Source organism: Chrysemys picta, chromosome 14 (assembly GCF_011386835.1).
Source record: "Chrysemys picta bellii isolate R12L10 chromosome 14, ASM1138683v2, whole genome shotgun sequence".
NCBI lineage: Eukaryota > Metazoa > Chordata > Testudines > Emydidae > Chrysemys > Chrysemys picta.
In genome coordinates, this window is record NC_088804.1 from 400,376 (window position 1) to 416,248 (window position 15,873).

The window sequence follows — 15,873 nt, forward strand, 5'->3', positions numbered from 1 at the left end:
CCTTTCCTGCAGCTCAACCATATGCTGGAGCATATCAGTTTGATGCTCCAGCAGCCGGAGCATCGACTCTTGCCTTCTGTCTGCAAGCTGACGCCACCTATCATCTTCAGCCCGCCACTTGCTCTGTTCAGCCCGCAATTCAGCCCGCCACCTCTCCTCTCGTTCATATTGTGCTTTTCTGTAGTCTGACATTGACTGCCTCCACGCATTCTGCTGTGCTCTGTCAGCGTGGGAGGACATCTGGAGCTCCGAGAACATATCATCCCGAGTCCGCCGTTTTCTCCTTCTAATCTTCGCTAGCCTCTGTGAAGGAGAAACATTTGCAGCTGGTGGAGGAGAAGGGAGAGGTGGTTAAAAAAGACAAATTTTAGAGAACAATGGGTACACTCTTTCACGTTAAATTTTGCTGTTCACATTACACAGCACATGTGCTTTCATTACAAGGTTGCATTTTTCCTCTTATATTGAGGGCCTGCCGGTTTGGTGTGAGAGATCACTCACGCAATGCCCGGCAACAGATTTCGGCTTGCAGACAGCCATGGTAAGCCACAGTCTTTTGGCTTTTTTAACCTTCTTAACATGTGGGAATGGTTTCAAACAGTAGCGCCCTCATTTCCCATACCAAGCACCCCTTGGGTTGGCCATTTAAAATGGGTTTGCAATGTAAAAGGAGGGGCTGCACTTTCCGGGTTAACATGCAGCACAAACCCAACTACCCCACACACACACCCCCAATTCTCTGGGATGATCACTTCACCCCTCCCCGCACCGCGTGGCTAACAGCGGGGAACATTTCTGTTCAGCCGAGCAGGAACGGGCACCTCTGAATGTCCCCTTAATAAAATCACCCCATTTCAACCAGGTGACCGTGAATGATATCACTCTCCTGAGGATAACAAAGAGAGATAAGGAATGGATGTTGTCTGCATGCCAGCAAACACCGGGACCATACGCTGCCATGCTTTGTTATGCAATGATTCCAGACTACGTGCTACTGGCCTGGCGTGGTAAAGTGTCCTCCATGGCGGACGGGATAAGGCAGCCCTCCTCAGAAACCTTTTGCAAAGGCTTTGGGAGTACATGAAGGAGATCTTTCTGGAGATGTCCCTGGAGGATTTCCGCTCCATCCCCACACACATTAACAGACTTTTTCAGTAGCTGTACTGGCCACGATTGCCAGGGCAAATTAATCATTAAACACGCTTGCTTTTAAACCATGTGTAGTATTTACAAAGGTACACTCACCAGAGGTCCCCTGTGTGCCCTCAGGGTCTGGGAGCACACCTTGGGTGAGTTCGGGGGTTACTGGTTCAAGGTCCAGGGTGATAAACATATCCTGGCTGTTGGGGAAACCGGTTTCTCCGCTTCCTTGCTGCTGTGAGCTATCTACATTATCTTCATCCTCATCTTCCTCGTACCCCGAACCCGCTTCCCTGTTGCGTGTTTCTCCATTGACGGAGTCATAGCACACAGTTGGGGTAGTGGTGGCTGCACCCCCTAGGATCGCATGCAGCTCCGCATAGAAGCGGTATGTTTGCAGCTCTACCCCGGACCTTTCGTTTGCCTCTCTGGCTTTGTGGTAGGCTTGTCTTAGCTCCTTAATTTTCACGCGGCACTGCTGTGCGTCCCTGTAATGGCCTCTGTCCTTCATGGCCTTTGAGACCTTTTCTAATATTTTGCCATTTCGTTTACTGCTACGGAGTTCAGCTAGCACTGATTCATCTCCCCATATGGCGAGCAGATCCCATACCTCCCGTTCGGTCCATGATGGAGCTCTTTTGCGATCCTGGGACTCCATCATGGTTACCTGTGCTGATGAGCTCTGCATGGTCACATGTGCTCTCCATGCTGGGCAAACAGGAAATGAAATTCAAATGTTCGCGGGGCTTTTCCTGTCTACCCTGGTCAGTGCATCTGAGTTGAGAGTGCTGTCCAGAGCGGTCACAATGAAGCTCTGTGGGATAGCTCCCGGAGGCCAATAACGTCGAATTCCGTCCACACTACCCCAATTCCGACCCGCAAAGGCCGATTTTAGCACTAATCCCCTCGTCGGAGGTGGAGTAAAGAAACCGGTTTAAAGGGCCCTTTAAGTTGAAAAAAAGGGCTTCGCCGTGTGAACGTGTCCAGGCTTAATTCGAATTAATGCTGCTAAATTCGACCTAAACTCGTAGTGTAGACCAGGCCTTAGTTTGATAGCAACCTATGTGGCAAGAAATCACTTATCAATGGTTGTGGTTGTGAAACCCTCATTTCTGTGTGTTTTATCTTTGTGGCTCCCACTTTTCTAATGTCAATCAGTCTGGTTCTCTAATTGTTTCTGTCTGCTATATAATTAATTTTGCTAGGTGTAAGTTAATTAGAATAGTGAGATATAATTGGTTAGAAAATTATGTTACAATATGTTAGGATTGGTTTCAGGGTAGCAGCCGTGTTAGTCTGTATCCTCAAAAAGAACAGGAGTACTTGTGGCACCTTAGAGACTAATAAATTTGTTAGTCTCTAAGGTGCCACAAGTACTCCTGTTCTTTATGTTAGGATTGGTTAGTCAAATTTCAGTACAATGATTGGTTAAGTATAGCTGAGAATATTACTATATAAACTGGGGTCAAACAGGAAGTGGGGGGAAGGGAATTGGAATCATGTTTGCTAAGTGGGGAAACAGGAACAGGGAATAGGGAACAGGGACACCGGCAAGACTCTGTGGCATTGGAGCTGGGAAGGGGGACGCTGGGTAAAGGCTCTGCGGGGTCGGAGGTGGGAAGGGGAACGCGGGGTAAATGCTTAGTGGTGTTGGAGCTGGGAAGGGAACACCGGGGAACAAACTCTATTGGCGTATAGAGATAAGCCCGACTGGTGTGAAGGGCTTCGAAATATGCTTGGTGGAAACTAACCCCAATAAACATCACATTGTTTGCACTTCGGACTTCTGGTATTTGCTGCTTGCTGTCTGAATGACAAGAACCAGCAGATCAAGGGACATGATCATTCCCTCTATTCAACATTGGTGAGGCCTCATCTGGAGTACTGTGTCCAGTTTTGGGCCCCACACTACAAGAAGAGGGATGTGGAAAAATTGGAAAGAGTCCAATGGAGGGCAACAAAAATGATTAGGGGGCTGGAGCACATGACTTCTGAGAAGGGGCTGAGGGAACTAGGATTGTTAGTCTGCAGAAGAGAAGAATGAGGGGGGATTTGATAGCTGCTTTCAACTACCTGAAGGGGGGTTACAAAGAGGATGGATCTAGACTGTTCTCAGTGGTGGCAGATGACAGAACAAGGAGAAATGATCTCAAGTTGCAGTGGGGGAGGTTTAGGTTGGATATTAGGAAAAACTTTTTCACTAGGAGGGTGGTGAAGCACTGGAATGGGTTACCTAGGGAGGTGGTGGAATCTCCGTCCTTAGAGGTTTTTAAGGTCAGGCTTCACAAAGCCCTGGCTGGGATGATTTAGTTGGGGTTTGGTCCTGCTTTGAGCAGGGGCTTGGACTAGATGACCTCCTGAGGTCCCTTCCAACCCTGATATTCTATGATTCTAAAGGGGGGGGCACGTGACCGCCCCACATGACTCCTCACGTGACCCTGCCCCGACTCCAGCCCGGGCCCTGCACTCTCCCTATCCCCTCCCCATGATCCATCCCACATTATCCAGGGTGTGGGGGGGCTCTGTCCTTCTCCCACTGTGCCAGAGACTTCTCAACCGCAGGGCTCTCCTGGGAACCGCAGCTGCAAAAGGAGCAGAACGTCAGGCAGCCCCATGCCAGCAAATCCTTTGGCGCAGTTATATCGCCTCCAGCCCAGCCCCGCCCCAAATCCTGTCCTCCAGCATGCCCGCTGTATAGACTCCGGACAGGAAACGCAGGCATACAGCTGCGTGGAAGCCCTGGGGGTGAGGAAGGGCTGGAGGCGGTACAGCCACGCCGAAGGAGCTGCACATTCTGCTCTGTTTGCCACTGTGGTTCCCAGGAGAGCCCTGAGGTTCTGGGCTCTTCCAGGAACTGTAGCGGTGAAAGGAGCAGAACGTGAGGCCACTGGCGTGGCTGTACCGCCCGAACAGGAGTCAAAGGTATGCAGTACCATGGAAGGGCTGGGGGCGGTACGGCCACACCGAAGAAGGGCAGCCGCACGTTCTACTCTTCCTGTGTCTTTCAGTATGCTGTACCGGCTATAAGTGGCTCACTGGAACGGCGGATCGGACCGGATCACCCTACTTGCAGCACTAGGGCCTTCATACCTGTGTCCAGAAACAACTCCTGGCTGGATGGGTCCAAGTCCTGGGCTGGAAAGGGGGTAAGGTCATCCTCCTCATGACAGCAGATCTGTCCTCCCAGAGCTCATGTGTTGGGATCCTGACTGAGAAGCTGGACTGGTTCTATGTAGAATGGATGCATGTTGTGCGCATAGGCACGTTCTCCGGGGCTGGAGCACCTACAGGGAAAAATTTGTGGGTGCTCTGCACCCACCAGCAACTCCCCACCCCCCTGCCCCAGCTCACCTCTGCCTCTGCCTCCTCCCCTGGGCGCGCCGCCGTGTCCTGCTTCTCCCCCCTCCCTCCCAGCGCTTGCGCCGCGAAACAGCTGTTTTGCGCGGCAAGCCTGGGAGGGAGGAGGGTGGAGGGGGAATGCGGCGCACTTGGGGGAGGAGGCGGGGCCGGGTGGGGATTTGGAGAGGGGTCCAATAGGGGCAGGGAGGGGTGGAGTTAGGGCGGGGACTTTGGGGCAGGAGTGGAGTCGGGGCGGGGAGTGGGGCTGTGGGCGCGAGCACCCACTGGCGCAGAAAAAAGTTGGTGCCTGTGGTCGTGTGGATCACAGTCAGCCTGCCACAGTGGGCTTTGGTTATTGTAGACATATTTCTGAGGTACCTTCCCCTCCACCAGTTCTGCTTCTCAATGCCCACGGTAGGGAGCTGCTGAGACACTGTGGGGATGGCTTTGGCTTTCCTGCAGCAGGTACCCTGCCAGGACTACATGTTCTCCTCACCCCAGAGACGTGGATGACAATCGCTAGTGTGACAAAGTGGGGTTTTATTTATCTGGTTATGTTGCATGTGAGTCTTACTGTCCTAAGACTGTGTGTACCTCAGTTTGCCTGTATACTGCACCAATACTTTGGTGGTGGGAATTGGGTGTGTGATTTTTGCTGAGGCTCTCTGCTCGCTGTCTGTACATAGGCTATGGCCAGTGCCCTTTGTAACTTGAGACCCAGGAGGGAGATGTGATCAGGTGACACCTTTTGCCCAGAAAGCAGGACAAAGACCAGGAGGAGGAGCAAGGGGTGTGTTGGGGGTCAGGTCGCTGGAAGCAGGCAGGCTGTAGTGTGGGACTGGAAGAAGGGGAGTCCAGGGCATCGGACCCAGGATGCTCCAAGATGGACTTGGCTAAGAATCACTAATTTCTGTGCTAACAAATTCTGTTCTATGCTGTGTACCTCTCGACAAATAAACCTTCTGTTTTACTGGCTGGCTAAGAGTCACTGCTGACTGTGGAGTTGGGGTGCAGGGTCCTTTGGCTTCCTCTGGAGCCCCGCCCGGGTGACCTCGCTGCGGGAAGCACACGGTGTTGAAGGGGATGCTGAATGCTCTGAGGTCAGACCCAGGAAGGTAGAAGCTGTGTAAGCTTCTTGCCCTCACGACAGTCTGCTCAGAGAGAGGAGGCTCCCCCAGAGTCCTGACTGGCTTCCTAGGGAGTAGTTCCAGAGCATCGCCCAGTGACTCTGTGACAGCTAGCTCTTCTCATTAGTGGATCTCAAAGGGCTTTATAAAGGTCAGGATCCTTCTCCCCGTTACACCTGAGGAAATTGAGGCACAGAGAGGGGCCCAAGGTCACCCAGCAGGCCAGTGGCAAAGCTGGGGATAGAACCAACGTCTCCTGAGTCCCAGTCCAGTGCTCTGTCCACAGCAGATGTCACTCTCTAGGTCCAAGTGGAGAAGAGGCTCACTTTGAAAATGACTTGCAAGTGAGCTCTCCATGGGCTGTTTGTATGGGTAAGGGGCTCCCAGGCAAGATGACCCCTCCACAGCAGGGTACACAAAGGTGACCAGCCAGGCCAGGCTACTTCTGCCATGACTGGTACAGCAACTGTGAAAAAGAGATGCGGGTGGGGGGGTAATAGGCAAGTAGATATGAAAAAGTCCCCAAAAAACATGACATCTGGTCACCCTATTGACAGGAAGAGGTGTTCACAGGGACTCTGCTGATTGAGCTAATATCAGCTGAAGGTGACCCCTGCAAACTATTGGAGAAACTGAAATGACCGATGGCCAGTGAAACCAATTGCACTAGATTTGTGTGTGGGTGCAAAGGCATTTCCTACTCACTAGAGTAAGGTTACTATATGTCCATATTTTCCCGGACATGTCCCACTTTTTAGTTGTTAATCGCCGTCTGGGAGGATTTTTTAAATATATAAAAATGTCCGGAAAATGCAGACATATGATAATCCTACCCACTGCCCCCTCTCCTCTTGGGGTGTCAGCTCACTGCAGCCTGCGGATTGCAACCCCCCCCCCCCAGGGCTGCAGCAACCCTGCACCCCACGGCTAGGAGCGGTGGCGTCTCTGCAGCCAGCTGCGAGTGGGGGGGATGGACCCGCGGCCGGTTCTCCCTCCTCCGAGCATCCCCCACGGCTCTGGCAGAGCCTCAGTCTCCCCCTCCCGCCAGTGGTCCGTGCAGCCGGGGCTGCCTCCCCCTCCCACCCCCTGCGGAGCTGCTGCCAGGGGGGAGGGTCCCGGCGCGGGGAAAGTTTCTCAGCGCATGGCAACGACTCCAGGGAGCCCGAGCTCCCCCTGCCCGAAGGGCCCGTGCTGCAGCGCCTCCCGCAGCTGCCTGGCCTGAGCTGCTGCAGCCTCGCCAGGTCCAGCTGGGAGCGGGGTGGAGGCCCCCCTGAGCCCAGGGGCAAGGCCCGGGCCACGCAAGCAGCACCTCTCCGCTCCAGCCCGGCCAGAGAGGGAGCCCGCGGCTGGGATGCAGCTTTGCAGGTAGGAGCTCGTTGGGGCTGGGAAGCCCAGCTCGGGGGCAGGCCGGGGCCCGAAGCAACTTCCCACCCCCACCCCCCGGCTCCAGCTGCTGCTGCGTGGGGGAAGCACCCGGCCAGGGGCGCACGGACTGGAGAGCGGCGGGAGCAGGGAAAGTTGGAGCCCGGGGAGGAGGCGGCTGTTTCGTGTGGCTTGGAGGGAGGGGGAATGTGGCACGCTCAGGGGAGGGGGAGGAGGCGGGGCTGGGGATTTGGGGAAGGGGTCCAATGGGGCAGGGATGGGGCGGAGACTTTGGGGAAGGGGATTGGAATGGGGGCAGGGAAGGGGCGGGGACTTTGGGGAAGAGGGTTGGAATGGGGACCGGGAAGGGCACCCCCATGGAGTGTCCTCTTTTTTCAATGTTCAAATATGGTAACCCTACACTAGAGGACAATTCAGTTGACTGACCTCTCTCATCTAGACAAGGCCGCAGGTTTGGGGGTGCTGGATGCTGTTCTTTGCTGTGGACTAACATAAACCTCACAGATCTACTGAAGGGGGCAGGGGTGGAGAAAGGTGGTTTTATGCCACATTTGTACCCTCCCAGTCCAGGGCTGAACCAACCCAATATAGGCAGCAATATAGGCAACCAGCAGCCCCCCTGCACTGCCCAATGGATGACAGTGCTGCTGCTCACTCCTTCTCCCACAGCTCACCTCTGGCTCCTCCACCTACCCCATCATGCACCCTGCACCTGGACCTATGGGGTAGGGAAGGGCATGTAGGGCAGCCTGGGCCTGTCTTCCACAATGCCTGCCAACTGCATGTTCCCCTCCACCCCAGAAACCCTGGCCCTGTTAAGTCCAGGAACCTCGCCTGTTACAATAGGAGGTCAGATTTGGGCTGACCCCACTTTTACCCAACTCTATGTTGGGCCTGATTCTCCACTGCCCTGCACCTTGTAACTCCACTCCCCATGCCCCAGAGACATTCTGTCCTCTGCCAATCCCAGTGCCTCCAGACCCTGCTGCTCGGATGCTGCTCCCCCACCCCCTGCTCTTATGCAACTCTGGCTCCCACGGCCAGGATTCTGTAGCCTTAATCCCTGTTGTTTTATTAACTCACCCCCATTAAAGTCCAAAATACTGACTCATTCCACATCAGTCCCCAAGCACATATCTGTTTATTGCGATATACTGTAGCAGCCTGGCAAACTGGGATCGGGTACCAACAGCTGCACAACCCCATAGGGAGGTGCTCTAAAGAGCCTGTGCAAATTTGGCATTTAGGTTGGAGCTCCCAGACATTACTGGACCCAGGGTCAACGTGGGCTCTCACTTACCCTCATGTGACCCCATTCAAATGAAGGGGATCACACGTGTGTAACAGTAGAATCAGTGCCATAGAGTAGTGGGGTTTAGCCTAGCTTAGGCGCTCTCTGAGGAGTTAGAATTTGTATATTCCCAACAAAAAAGGGTTTTTTTCCTAGGAAATCAAACTTTTCAAAATAAAATGTCATTTTTGACAGGAAATTTTGAAAAAAAAAAAAAAAGAGAATTTTCCTTTCAGTTTTTGAAAACTCCAAAATGTTTGAAATTTCATATTTAAGTTTCTCCCTTTCTCTAATTTTTTCCCCACTAAATGAATAGATTGGAGTGGGGGGTCCAATTTTCTTTTCTCTCTTTTTTCCCTTTCTACTCTGAAACTTTTCAGACTTTTTTCAACTTTGGAAAAGTTAGAGTGGAAGAAGGAAAGGCTGCGACTTTATTACTCTGGAATCCTTTAAAAGATGAGGGAGTTTTGAAAAGATCCAGAATCCCACAGTTCGCTTTTTTCTGTTGCGGCTCTGCAAACTTTTCTAAAGTTAGAGAAGTTTTGAAAAGTTACAGAATGGGAGAAAACAAACAAACAAAACTCTGGATATTAGTCATTTTTATTGCACCTTCTGAGAAAGAGGAAAGAAGGGGCTGGGCGGGGGAAGAAATAAATAGGAAAAAAAGAAAATTTAACATTTTTTAAAAGGTAACAAATTTTTAAAAATGGAAGATTACTCCATTTCAAACACTGCAAAATAGGGGGGGGGAAAAGAATTGATTTTTTTGTAAATGTTTTCCCCTAAGTTCTGACCATACTTTGGTAGTTCCATAATGCAATATCTTTTAGCTTCCAAGAAATTTGCGTTACAAGCATCCAAACCTTGTGATACTGCTGCTAGGTATAGTCTTTCCAAACACCCTAGAAATGCCCTACATTCTAACTCTCCTTCACAGTCCTTTTGCCCAGCTCTGTTGAACTTTTATACCAGCCAATTTCCACCAGCAGGGAATCTGGCCTTTTGTGATTGTATGTCTACATGGCTCAGCAGTTCAAACTACAGACTGTGCAGCTAAGCGCACCCAGGTGTGTTTCGCTCCAACTCTTCCCTCTTTTGTTCTCTTCCCAGGGGAACCGTTCTTATCTTGCATCTAAACCTGCACTGTCCCCCCAAAAATATCTGACCTGGGGCAGAACAGTTTTCCTTTCCTACGCTTGCAGCTGAGTCAGAGCCCAGCCCAGTTCAGCTGCACCCAGTGCTAATCCCTGCTGTCAGCAGCTGTTATTTGTGCAGCAGCGAATACAAAGCCCTGCAGAGTAAGTGATCGCACCTGATTCTGGCTTTGCACGTAGGTGGCAACGGTAAACTCCCCCTGATTGTACCAAGCCCCAGAGTTATGCAGCCCAGAGATGGTGCTAGGTCCAGGCTTGTCTGTTATCACTGAAAGGTGCCTTTGTACCTGGCTGAACCAGGCTGTGGGCAATGGGCAGGGCAAACCGCCAGCTGCACCAGGGAGTCAGCAAATCCCACAGCGCCCTTTGCCAGCAGAAAAGTGCCACCTGCTGAAAGAATGGAGAATCTGGGGCGAAGCCCAGCCTGTTACCTCCCTCCAAGGGCATGTTCTCTGCTTCCCCCCTCTGCTGATCAAGGGGGGGGAAGCAGAGAACAAGACTGTAGCTCCTGGAAAGAACTGCCCATTAGCAGCAGGTCCCAGCCCCAGTCTGACTCCTGGAATCCTCTAGGCACCAGCCAAGCAAGCAGGTGCTTGGGGCAGCCCATTTGCAGGGGCACAGGGAGCCAGCATGGGAGCGGAGAACCAATAGGGGGCCCTGGGAGCTGTAGTTCCTTGGCTAGCGCCCTGCCTATAGAGCTAGCCCTGGAGCAGGGAAAGAACTACATTTCCCAGCATTCCCTTGGCTGCTACAACAGGAAAGGGAGGGGGAGGGAGTGAGGTAACTGAGCCATGCTGCAGCTTGCTGTGAATGGAGAGCTCACTGCTAGAACGGGGAACAAATATGCCCAAGGAGTAGAAGGCTTTGCCCCAGATATCCCCTTCAGAAGACATCCGCAGCCTGGATTAGGGATACTGGTGTGACCTCACCTGGCAGCCCCCAAAGAAAGAATTGGGTGGACTAAATGGACAGTGCCCCTCTCTATCTGAAGCCTAGCAAGGGAGGTATGTGGATCCCACTAGAATTTAAAATGAAAAGTAAGGGAGGGGAGGTTCTGGACCTGGGCAGCTTTAGATACAGTACCAGGCACGTAGGAGGATTTCCACTTCTGAGCCATGGAAGCAGAAATTGACTTTTCCTTTCCAGATATAGCTAATATTCAGAAAGGGAATCTAGCACCTGCCTTCCAGATTTGAACACCTCAAAATTCAGGAGTGCTCAAGCTCAATTTGGGCGGCTGTTACTTCATTTCTCCCAAATCAAATATACTGATCCACTGTAACTTGCTGTAGAAAAAGTAGGATAAAATTGAGCAAGAAATGCTTCCCAGTGGTTATTAGGACTGGAATTGCTATTTTCAACAGCCATTGCTTTTTTTTTAGTTTTAGTTTTATTTGTTTAAAAGGAAGACAGTGATATTGCATTGGCAAATTCCCCATAGAAAGAAAGAGTGGACCAAAAGAATAATAAAGGCACCTCAACTTTTCCTCATTTATGGAGGACAGTCTTATAATATGCATCCAGATAGCCTCCAGTCACACAAGCTGAAAATTGTTCCACTTTACTGCAGTTCTGTAACCATATTGGAACCAATCCTGTCTGTGTTCTATGCACACCTAAAATTCCTGCTGAATGGCCCGCCCTGGGAGTGAGTTACCAGTGACCCAGGACTGGGGCGGAAGGAGGGTGCAGTTGGCAGGGGAGAATCATAGAATATCAGGGTTGGAAGGGACCTCAGGAGGTCATCTAGTCCAACCCCCTGCTCAGAGCAGGAGAGCCCAGGGCTGGGGCAGCAGGGGGTGCAGGTGGAGGGGGGAGAGCCCAGGGCTGGGGCGGCAGGGGGTGTGTGGGTGGGAGGGCACTGGTGGGGGGAAAGGGAGGTGCCCAGAGTTGGGGCAGCAGGGGGTGCGGGTGGGAGGGGAGAGCCCAGGGCTGGGGCAGGTGGCGGAGGGGGAGAGCCCAGGGCTGGGGCGGCAGAGGGCTGCGGGGGGTAGACCAGGGCTGGGGTTGGGGGCAGCCAAACATTTTTTTGCTTGGGGTGGCAAAAAACCTAGAGCCCGCCCTGCCCCTGAGTCAAAGCTTCCACTCACGTCTTGTGGCTATCAGCCAGGGCATTTGGGGGTGGGATTCCCTCCTAAGAGTCAGCCCCCCAATCTCCCCTCTGTGCAGGGCTGGTGCTACCATTTAGGCCAACTAGGCGGTTGCCCCAAGATTTGGGGGCACCAAAAGGCGGTGCCCCCAATTTTTTTTTTTACAGCAGCCGCTGCGCTGGGAGGGAGAGGGAGTCTGAGCCGCTGCCGACAGCCCTGGGGAACCCCCCGGGTCAGCGCGCCGCCGACAGCCCAGGGGAACCCCCGGGTCAGCGCGCTGCCGACAGCCCAGGGGAACCCCCGGGTCAGGGCACCGCCGGCAGCCCAGGCGTTCCCCTGGGTCAGAGCTGCCGCACGGATCCCCGTGCCGGGGGGTGGGGGCTGCCACAGGGGGGTGCCTCAGGGCAGGAGGGGAAGTGCCACGGGGGGGGGCCTCAGGGTGGAGGGGAGCTGCCGCAGGGCTGGGGGGTGGCTGGGATGATTTAGTTGGGGTTGGTCCTGCTTGGAGCAGGGGGTTGGACTAGATGACCTCCTGAGATCCCTTCTATATTCTATGAATGTGATGACACCAACCCAGTGCCTGATGGGACAAAAAACATCGTCGCAGGTGGTTCTGGGTACAGCCTCACCTCCTCCCTCCCTGCATGAAAGCAACGGACGGCAGACAACCATTTCGCGCCTTTTTTCCTGGGTGGGTGACCACTGCAGACTCCATACCACGGCAAACATGGAGCCCGCTCAGCTCAAGACAGCAGTCATGAACATTGTAAACACCTCGCGCGTTCTTGTGGAGTTTATGCTGAGCCAGGACCAGAAAAGCGAGGCGAGGAGGCAGCGGCGGCGGCAGCGCAGCGACAAGCATGATGAGGACATGGACATGGACACGGATACAGAATTCTGTGAAACCACGGGCCCCGGTGCTTTGGAGATCATGTTGTTAATGGGGCAGATTCTATCCATGGAACGCCGATTCTGGGCAAGGGAAACAAGCACAGACTGGTGGGACCGCATAGTGTTGCAGGTCTGGGACGATTCCCAGTGGCTGCGGAACTTTCGCATGCGTAAGGGCACTTTCATGGAACTTTGTGACTTGCTGTCCCCTGCCCTGAAACGCCAGAATACCAAGATGAGAGCAGTCCTCACAGTTGAGAAGCGAGTGGCGATAGCTCTGTGGAAGCTTGCAACGCCAGACAGCTACCGGTCAGTCGGGAATCAATTTGGAGTGGGCAAATCTACTGTGGGGGCTGCTGTGATGCAAGTAGCCAAAGCAATCACTCAGGTGCTGCTACGAAAGTTAGTGACTCTGGGAAATGTGCAGGCCATAGTGGATGGTTTTGCTGCAATGGGATTCCCTAACTGTGGTGGGGCGATAGACGGAACCCATATCCCTATCTTGGCACCGGAGCACCAAGCCACCGAGTACATAAACCGCAAGGGGTACTTTTCAATGGTGCTGCAAGCACTTGTGGATCACAAGGGACGTTTCACGAACATCAACATGGGCTGGGCGGGAAGGGTTCATGACGCTCGTGTCTTCAGGAACACTACTCTGTTTAAAGGGCTGCAGCAAGGGACTTACTTTCCGGACCAGAAAATAACCGTTGGGGATGTAGAAATGCCAATAGTTATTCTTGGGGACCCAGCCTACCCCTTAATGCCATGGCTCATGAAGCCATACACAGGCAGCCTGGACAGGAGTCAGGAGCTGTTTAACTACAGGCTAAGCAAGTGCAGAATGGTGGTAGAATGTGCATTTGGCCGTTTAAAAGGTCCCTGGCGATCATTGACTCGCTCTGACCTCAGCCAAAGAAATCTCCCCATTGTTATTTCTGCTTGCTGCGTGCTCCACAATCTCTGTGAAAGTAAGGGGGAGACCTTTATGGCGGGGTGGGAGGCTGAGGCAAATCGCCTGGCTGCTGATTACGCGCAGCCAGACACCAGGGCGATTAGAAGAGCACACCAGGAAGCGCTGTGCATCAGAGAAGCTTTGAAAACCAGTTTCATGACTGGCCAGGCTACAGTGTGAAATATCTGTTTGTTTCTCCTTCATGAAAACCCGCCCCCTTTATTGACTCATTTTCTGTAAGGAACCCACCCTCCCCTTCCCCCAGCTTTCTTTCAAACCAAATAAAGTCACTATCATTTAAAAATCATTTATTCTTTATTAATAGATTAGAAAAAGAGGGAGGGAACCCGGGTGGGATTTGGGAGGAGGATCGGTGGGAAGGAAAAGGCCACTAAAAAAAGGTTAAAAAAATGACAGCCTTTTGCTTGGGCTGTCTACTGGGGTGGAATGGGAAGGTGTACGGAGCCTCCTCCCCTCCCCCCCCCCCCGCGTTCTTACACGTCTGGGTGAGGAGGATACGGAACATGGGGAGGGGGGAGGGTGGAACAGGGGCTGTAGCGGCAGTCTGTTTTCCTGCAGCCGTTCCTGAAGCTCCACCAGACACCGGAGCATGTCTGTTTGCTCACGCAGCAGCCCCAGCGTTGCATCCTGCCTCCTCTGATCTTCCTGCCGCCACCTCTCATCTAGAGCATCTCTCCTCTCCTCACGTTGGTCCCTCCTGTCCTCACGTTCACTGGCTTCTTTCCTATACTTTGCAACCGTTTCCTTCCACTCATTCAGATGAGCTCTGTCACTGCGGCTGGATTCCATAATTTCAGAAAACATCTCGTCTCGCGTTCTCTTCTTACGACGCCTTATCTGTGATAGCCTTCGGGATGGAGGAGGGAGGCTTGAGGAATTTGCAGCTGCTGTAGGGAGGGGAAAAAAGAGAGAATTGTTTAAAAAGATACATTTTTCAGAACAATGCTTATACTCTTTCACGGTGACCAACACTATTCACATTACATAGCACATGTGATTTCTGTGCAAGGTCGCATTTTGCCTCTTAATGCTGAGTGCCTGTGGCTTTGCTACTAGAGATCACAGGTCTGGGCAACAGAATTTGTCTTGCATGCGGCCATGGTAAGCCATTCTCTTACAGCTTCTGCGCCCTCCTTTCCCACATACCAAGCATAGCCTGTAGAGTGCTGCGGTTTTTCTGTTAACATTCAGCAGCAGAAAACAAACTAACCACCCCCCCCCCCCCCATGAATTCTCTGGGATGATCGCTGTACCCCTCCCCCCACCGCGTGGCTGGTATCAGGGAAGATCCCTGCAGGAACCAAACTAACCCCCGCCGCCGCCGCCGGCCCCCCCCCCCCCGCCATAAATTCTCTGGGATGATCACGGTACCCCTCCCCCCACCGCGTGGCTGGTAACAGGGAAGATCCCTGCTAGCCAAACGCGAAAAGCTCAGGGCCAATTTCCCATCTGCGCTTGGCTAACTGCAGGGAAGGATTTATTTTCCGCCACAGGCAAACAGCCCAGTAGGAACGGCCACCTCTGTCCCCTTAATTAAGTTCCCGTATTTCGACCAGGTTACCATGAGTGATATCTCTCTCCTGAGGATTACACAACAAGATAAAGAACGGATGTTGCTTGAATGCCAGCAAACACCGGGACCATACGCTGCCAGGCTTTGTCAGGCAATGATACCAGATTACTTGCTGCAAGCATGGCGTGGTCAAGTGTCCTACCATGGAGGACGGAATAAGGCTGCACTGCCCAGAAACCTTGTGGCAAGGCTTTTGGAGTACCTCCAGGAGAGCTTCATGGAGATGTCCCTGGAGGATTTCCGCTCCATCCCCAGACACGTTAACAGACTTTTCCAGTAGCTGAACTGACCGCGAATGCATCCCAAGTCCTCAGGGCAAAGTAATCATTAAAAACCGTTTGCTTTTAAAACAAGTTTTATATTTTAAAAGGTAAACTCACCTGAGGTCCCTTCCATGGGGTCAGGGTCTTGGGTACTGGCTTGGGAGGGTACTTCAGTCAGGGTAAGAAAAAGATCCTGGCTGTTGGGGAGAACGGAGTGCTGTGTGCTCTCTGCAAGCTCATCCTCCTCCTCCTCTCCCCCATCGGCAGAATCCTCAGGTGTAGCTGATGAGACTATCCCCGACCCGGAATCCACGATCACAGGTGGGGTAGTGGTGGCAGCCCCCCCTAGAATTGCATGCAGCTCGGCGTAGAAGCGGCATGTCCGCGGCTCTGACCTGGAGCGACCGTTTGCCTCCTTTGTTTTTTGATAGGCTTGTCTGAGCTCCTTGACTTTCACGCGGCACTGATCTGAGTCCCTATTGTGGCCTCTCTCCATCATACCCTTGGAGATTTTTTCAAAAGTTTTGGCATTTCGTCTTTTAGAACGAAGTTCTGCAAGCACTGAATCCTCTCCCCATACAGCGATCAGATCCAGTACCTCCCGTACGGTCCATGCTGGTGCTCTTTTTCGATTATCGGCCTGCAT

General features: G+C 52.7%; 2 protein-coding genes across 3 annotated transcripts; one reads left to right on the top strand and one right to left on the bottom strand.

The window, feature by feature from the left end:
* The first annotated feature begins 9,937 nt into the window (after positions 1-9,937).
* LOC135975653 (uncharacterized) lies at positions 9,938-14,600 on the top strand. Of its 2 annotated transcripts, none has more exons than XM_065567440.1 (2): positions 9,938-10,438; positions 12,102-14,600. In XM_065567440.1, the coding sequence occupies exon 2, from the start codon at positions 12,108-12,110 to the stop codon at positions 13,548-13,550; it is 1,443 nt and encodes a 480-aa protein (XP_065423512.1). In that variant the 5' UTR covers positions 9,938-10,438; positions 12,102-12,107; the 3' UTR covers positions 13,551-14,600. The 2 variants fall into 2 exon arrangements, with proteins under 2 accessions (XP_065423512.1, XP_065423513.1); XM_065567441.1 differs by having other exon boundaries at positions 12,132-14,600.
* Positions 13,664-15,873, bottom strand: LOC135975654 (uncharacterized). Its single transcript, XM_065567443.1, has 2 exons — positions 15,345-15,873; positions 13,664-14,278 (listed from the first exon to the last, which is right to left on the bottom strand). The coding sequence occupies exons 1-2, from the start codon at positions 15,871-15,873 to the stop codon at positions 13,773-13,775; spliced, it is 1,035 nt and encodes a 344-aa protein (XP_065423515.1). The 3' UTR covers positions 13,664-13,772.

Bases quoted from the DNA above. Each gene is read 5' to 3' on its own strand.
- LOC135975654 (XM_065567443.1), bottom strand. From the start codon at position 15,873: ATGCAGGCCGATAATCGAAAAAGAGCACCAGCATGGACCGTACGGGAG. The intron at 14,279-15,344 runs GTGAGTTTACCT...CCCTCCCTACAG, and splicing joins CCCCATGGAAGGGACCTCAG to CAGCTGCAAATTCCTCAAGC.
- LOC135975653 (XM_065567440.1), top strand. From the start codon at position 12,108: ATGGGACAAAAAACATCGTCGCAGGTGGTTCTGGGTACAGCCTCACCT.